We start from the raw sequence: 6,000 nt of genomic DNA on the forward strand, positions 1-6,000 counted from the left end.
TTTTTAGTCTGAAAATAAACGTGCCAGACAGTTTTATCAGCCTACTTTCCGGTGTAGCCATCTTTAGCACAGGATCAAGTCTCGTTTACACGCCACTTACTTTGAACATAGGTCTGACGTGCTCCAGGTGCGTGGCGCTGGTGAATGGGGCTTTTTCCTGACTAATGGCTTCCATCAGTGCCTTGGCTGTTCTGGCCATCTGCTCCATCTCCATATTGTACAACAAGCGCCGTTCCTTCTCACTGGGAACACCTGAATAAATGAGAGAGAATTGAACCCATCCAGGCAAAAAATTGGATTTTTGTACTCACCGTAAAGTCCTTTTCTCAGAGTTCATTTAAGGACACATCCATGAGAAAATAAGCAGTGTCCTTAAATGAATTATAGAGAGGAAAAAAAAAACGGCTATACAAGACCACATCTGCTAAAGTTACATGCACCTGGAAGTAACACTGATATCCATCCAAATTCAAATATTAATTCTGGGTGGGCCAACATCATCATAAAGCTAAAAAAAATGTCTCAAACACAAACCTGGTTTTGTAGACTTGTTGGCGATGGTGTGCTCCTTCGTTACCTTCATGGCAATCTTCTTGCCTTCTATCTCATCATAAATGGCAGACAAGTACTCTTCTGGGAGGTCTTTGCTGTCATTAATGCCGCAGTTCATTTTTATATATTGTTCTTTCGTCATTTTATTTTTCACCTGGTAAAATGAACGGACTGTCATATGATCTGGACGGATAAAGATGAGACATTCTGAGGGTGTAATAAACATACCTGAGGACTGTGCAGATCTGTGGTGAGCATGATGATGGAGTAGGCCAGGACATAGGCGGTGTCTGCGCTGGCAAACAATGTCTGTCTAGAGGAGAGAGAAGTGTAAATCTATAAGCACAGTCAATATCTCAGAGAGCATTAACCCATGGTAGAGAGCAATCATTCTGACAGCTCTATGCCGATATAAGACGATTCTGGGTTGGGAAGTTGTTATACACCATTAAAGCCTAACCCAATCGGTCCAAATGAACTATTTAAAGTCACATGAAACCTGGAGTAAAAAGGGATACTAAAGGCTTCATTTTAGTTTTATTTTTTTTTTTTAAACAAAACCTGTCATACTTACCTCCTCCTCTTCTTGGGTCCCCCACAGAGCATCCCCCCCATAGCAAGATGCTTGCTTTGGGGGCACTTGTGCGTGCTCGCTCCCACCACTGCTCTCTCCTCACTGGCTGTGATTGACAGCAGCGGGAGCAAATGGCTTCCACTGCTGCCCATGAGCCAATGAGGAGGCAGCCGCTCTTGTGCAAATCGCTGGATGGAGATCAGGCTCAGGTTAATATTAGGGAGGCTGAGGGGGCACTATACTGAAAGTTTTTTACTTTCATGCATAGAATGCATGAGGGTAAAAAACCCTTAAGGCTTTACTACTACTTTAAAGCGGATCTTCGCTGCATCTGATCGCCACAAACCAAAAACGTTATCCATTCGAGAAATCTCTTTGAAAAACACCCCCTAGGTGTTCTGGCCATGGCAATCCTAAGGGAAAATGATTCATGTAGCATTTATTTCCTGCCCTTAGCGCAAGTACGCATACAGGAAAGTGTGCTTAGCTGAGAAACCCCTCCTCCTCGCCTTCCCTCCTGAAGACTCCTGGGATGAATGACATCATTTGCCTAGGCAGGAAACCAGGAAATGACTGAAGAAATGTTTAAAACAAATATGATATACTTTCCCATCTATTTAGTAAGGCTAGCAGCATGAGGATTACAAATAATAATTGTTAAATGGGAGAGTAAAGTTCCACTTTAGGCATTAGTCACAATGCAATGGCATTTTCTGGCTCTAGAGGAAGGCTTTGGCTCTTCTCTATGGCAGGTCCCCCTTTAACTGATGTACATATCTCAGCTCAATAACTTCCAGCAGAGGGCTTCAGTAATGACCTACAGCAGCCAGTCAGGATCCACGTTAAAGCAGAACCCTGGGCAGAAATTTTATCACTTATTTGGATAAGTCATTTCTTACTGTTAACGCTGACTTTTGTATGATTTTTATAGCATAATTAGGTTGATCCAGCTTGGACCAATGCAAGTATGCATATCTCATACCAGGCCAATCTCTGTAGGAGCCGGGTCAGAGTGGCTGCACTTCTGCATAGTAATTACAGAAGGTCGCTCGGTACTGCCACCAATCAGAGAAAGCCTTTGATTTTTTTCAATAAAGGCATTCATCGATTGAATGATGTGGAGATCATGGCATCACCATCTCACTTTCTTGGTAATATCAGTTATCCAGCTATAGCTGTGCTTTATCCATCCGAGCTATGATGTCACAGACTTCACAAAAGGGAAGTTTTATCATAAATTAGAAAAATTTTAATATAAAAACAACAATATTTGTAATGAGCATATGTAAAGGAAGTTATGGTACAGATTAACAAGTATCCCAGAGTTTAGCATTTGGTTACAATGCTATGACCTATGTGGATTCTCAGTATGATTCTTAAACTATTTGAAACTGAATAAGCGCACAGGCGTAGACATTCATGATTTCACCCTCTAGATGTACAAAATCTGCATTACCCCTGGTTACATTCCAAGTATCTCGCCGCAAATTTCTCCATCAGCCGGTCAATTTTCTGGGCTTCTCCAGGTAATCGGAAACCTTGCAGGAAAAGTCGCAGCGCGGAGACAAAGTCCTTGTCATGGAAATCCAGCTGGTCCACATAGGTGTACATCACCTCTCTATTAAAGCGACTGTTTTCTCCCAGGAATTCCCCGATCATAGTCTGAAAGAGAATCAAAAATCACAGGAGTGACTATCTACAGGCCTGTACTGCAGCCAAGAACAAAAGTCACATTTCAGCAGCAAAACATGGTTTTATCTCAAAGTTCTACAAATACAGAATCTGGTAATTGTAGCTTTTATGTAATGATTGGTTAAGGCAGATCTGAACTCAAAAAAGTGACAATTTGCTGTGTTATAGCTAGGCAACATCTAAAAAAAAAACTTAACTGTGCCTAATCACCACCCTGGAAAAAAAAAAAATAGACCCTTGTAGATTTCTGTGCCCAAGTATTCTAGTTCTGTATCCACATAGATGCACAGTTGGAGTGGAGAAGAGGGAGGAGCAGAGGGGGAAAAGGGAGGAGCAGAGGGGGAGGAGGGAGGCGAAGAGGGGGAGGAGAAGAGGGAGGGAGGCGAAGAGGGGGAGGAGAAGAGGGAGGGAGGCGAAGAGGGGGAGGAGAAGAGGGAGGGAGGAGAAGAGGGGGGGAGGAGGGAGGGAGGAGAAGAGGAGGGGGGAGGAGGGAGGGAGGAGAAGAGGAGGGGGGAGGAGGGAGGGAGGAGAAGAGGAGGGGGGAGGAGGGAGGGAGGAGAAGAGGAGGGGGGAGGAGGGAGGGAGGAGAAGAGGGGGAGGAGGAAGGAGAAGAGGGGGAGGAGGAAGGAGAAGAGGGGGAGGAGGAAGGAGAGGAGGAAGGGGAGGAGAGGAGAGGAGGGGAGGGGAGGAGAGGAGGAGGAGGTGAGGGGAGGAGAGGAGGAGGAGGTGAGGGGAGGAGAGGAGGAGGAGGTGAGGGGAGGAGAGGAGGAGGAGGTGAGGGGAGGAGAGGAGGAGGAGGTGAGGGGAGGAGAGGAGGAGGAGGTGAGGGGAGGAGAGGGGAGGAGAGGAGAGGAGGAGGTGAGGGGAGGAGAGGAGGAGGAGGTGAGGGGAGGAGAGGAGGAGGAGGTGAGGGGAGGAGAGGAGAGGAGAGGAGAGGAGGAGGTGAGGGGAGGAGAGGAGGAGGAGGTGAGGGGAGGAGAGGAGGAGGAGGTGGAGGGGAGGAGAGGAGGAGGAGGTGGAGGGGAGGAGAGGAGGAGGAGGAGGGGAGGAGAGGAGGAGGAGGAGGGGAGGAGAGGAGGAGGAGGAGGAGGGGAGGAGAGGAGGAGGAGGAGGAGGAGGAGGAGGAGGGGAGGAGGGGAGGAGGGGAGGAGGAGGAGGAGGGGAGGAGAGGGGAGGAGGAGAGGGGAGGAGGAGAGGGGTCTGTGAAGAGGTTGTCGCTGAAGCCGGTCCCTGGTCCTGGGGAGGTTGGGGACCATTGCTTTAAGACCTGCCATAACTCCACCCTGTCAACACCCATTCCCCACCTCTGCCTACTTCTCCTGCAAAAAAAAAAAAAAAAAAACCACAACAGCCCTTAGTGGCAGTCTATGGGATTCAGTCAGTCCCAGTGTCCATCCTCCTATGGACAGGACAGGCCATATGCTGTAATATTCACTGAAGAAGCACGATGAGGAAAAGCCATGTTACTTCAAAGAACGCGGTTCTGGCAATAGCGGAGAGGATTAGCAGGCACTTACGAAATCCAGCCGGTCCTCTTGGTGAAAAAACTGAGCAATGTCTTGAGGTGTATTTCCCAGCATTCCTTGCTCCTGCAGATACTGAATTCCTCTTTTAGGCTTCCGATTAAACCTTAAAGGGAAGATAAAAATCAGCCTAAAGGGATGTGACCAGCTAAAAATATGCACTATTATCCAGCGATTTTATCTGTGTTGGCAAAGTGAAATAAATATACAAAATTAATATGCTGCACGTAATCTGATGTTGGAGCAACGCTCACTAAAATCTATTTGGTTATCTTCTCTCTGTAGACTGAAATATCTTGCTGTTATTTTAGGATAGCGCCCATAGTGTTCTAATATTCTGTACACCAGTGCGGGGGCAAGCAGTAAAGCTCCAGGATCTGCAGAAAAAAAGTAGTGTAAAATTTTTTACTCACAATTCAATGCCGTGCTCAATGATTTCCTTCTGCTGTTTGATGACCTCAAACTGTTCAGGATCATCGTGGACGGAGGTCTGAGCACCGGTGCTTCCAATCAATGAAGATGCCGAGGAATCCACTGAGCTGGCACTACTTCTGCGGCCTAATATTTCCGGCGTTTTATTTTCACTGGTCTCAGGATCGCAGAGTTTCACTGGACCTGAAGAATTCAGAAGAGATTGTAGGTAAGTCTTTAGTCTGGAATCACTGTGTGCGTCAGACTCACTGATCAGGGCCCATTCACAGTTTCCTACTTGTCAATACTCCAAGTGCGAATGATATTGAACAATTTAAAATAAAAAAGTATTGGGATTTTTGTACTTACCGTAAAATCCATTTCTCTGAGTCCGATCGACGGGAACCCTGCTCAATCCCCTGTTGCGCACCAGGATAACCCGGTCAGCAGCAACTCCAACGAACCCCCTTATGAGCAAGTAGAAACAGCCAGCTCATAACCTCACCCAGGGATGGGGGGGGGCGAAAGACCCACAGTGACCATCAAAATTTTAGAGGGGCTTGAATGCATTAGGATAAAAAAACAAAACAAAAAAAAAAAAAAAAACACCTTCTGCCTTCACAATCCCTTTAACCACTTGCCTACTGGGCACTTAAACCCCTTCCTGCCCAGGCCAATTTTCAGCTTTCAGCGCTGTCGCACTTTGAATGACAATTGCACGGTCATGCAATGCTGTACCAAAGGAAATTTTTCCTCATATTTTCACCCAAATAGAGCTTTCTTTTGGTGGCATGTAACCACTTGAGCCCCGGAGGATTTGGCTGCTCAAAGACCAGGGCCTATTTTGCGATTCGGTGATGCGTGACTTTAACGGACAATTGCGCGGTCGTGCGATGCTGTACTCAAATGAGATTGACGTCCTTTTTTTCCCATAAACAGGGCTTTCTTTTGGTGGTATTTGATCACCTGTGCAATTTTTATTTTTTGCGCTATAAACAAAAAAAAAAAAAAAAAAAAAAAAAAAAAAAGTGTGTCACTTTTGAAAAAATAAGAATATTTTTCACATTTTTTTTATATGAAATTCCCAGAAAAAAAAAAAAAATGTAAAAATCAATATTTTTTTAACATTTTAGGCCAATTTGTTTTCTGCTACATATTTTTGGTAAAAAAAAAAAAAAAATCACAATAAGCGTATTTTGATTGGTTTGTGCAAAAGTTATTGTGTTTACTAATTAAGGGAAAGATTTA

The 6,000-nt window shown here is 45.3% G+C and overlaps 1 protein-coding gene across 2 annotated transcripts in view; it reads right to left on the reverse strand.

Annotated features, from left to right (window-relative positions):
• The window catches only part of ARFGEF2 (ARF guanine nucleotide exchange factor 2), a 75,379-nt gene that overhangs the window by 29,323 nt on the left and 40,056 nt on the right, over positions 1–6,000 (reverse strand). For both annotated transcript variants that reach the window (XM_082271492.1, XM_082271493.1), the window contains exons 14-19: positions 4,755–4,956; positions 4,336–4,447; positions 2,583–2,788; positions 781–865; positions 535–706; positions 101–252 (exon numbers count right to left, since the gene is read on the reverse strand). In XM_082271492.1, coding sequence (XP_082127618.1) covers positions 101–252; positions 535–706; positions 781–865; positions 2,583–2,788; positions 4,336–4,447; positions 4,755–4,956 — 929 coding nt within the window. The remainder of the gene's footprint in view (positions 1–100; positions 253–534; positions 707–780; positions 866–2,582; positions 2,789–4,335; positions 4,448–4,754; positions 4,957–6,000) is intronic.

This window comes from Pelophylax lessonae (assembly GCF_965119305.1).
Source record: "Pelophylax lessonae genome assembly, chromosome: 11".
NCBI classification, from domain to species: domain Eukaryota; kingdom Metazoa; phylum Chordata; class Amphibia; order Anura; family Ranidae; genus Pelophylax; species Pelophylax lessonae.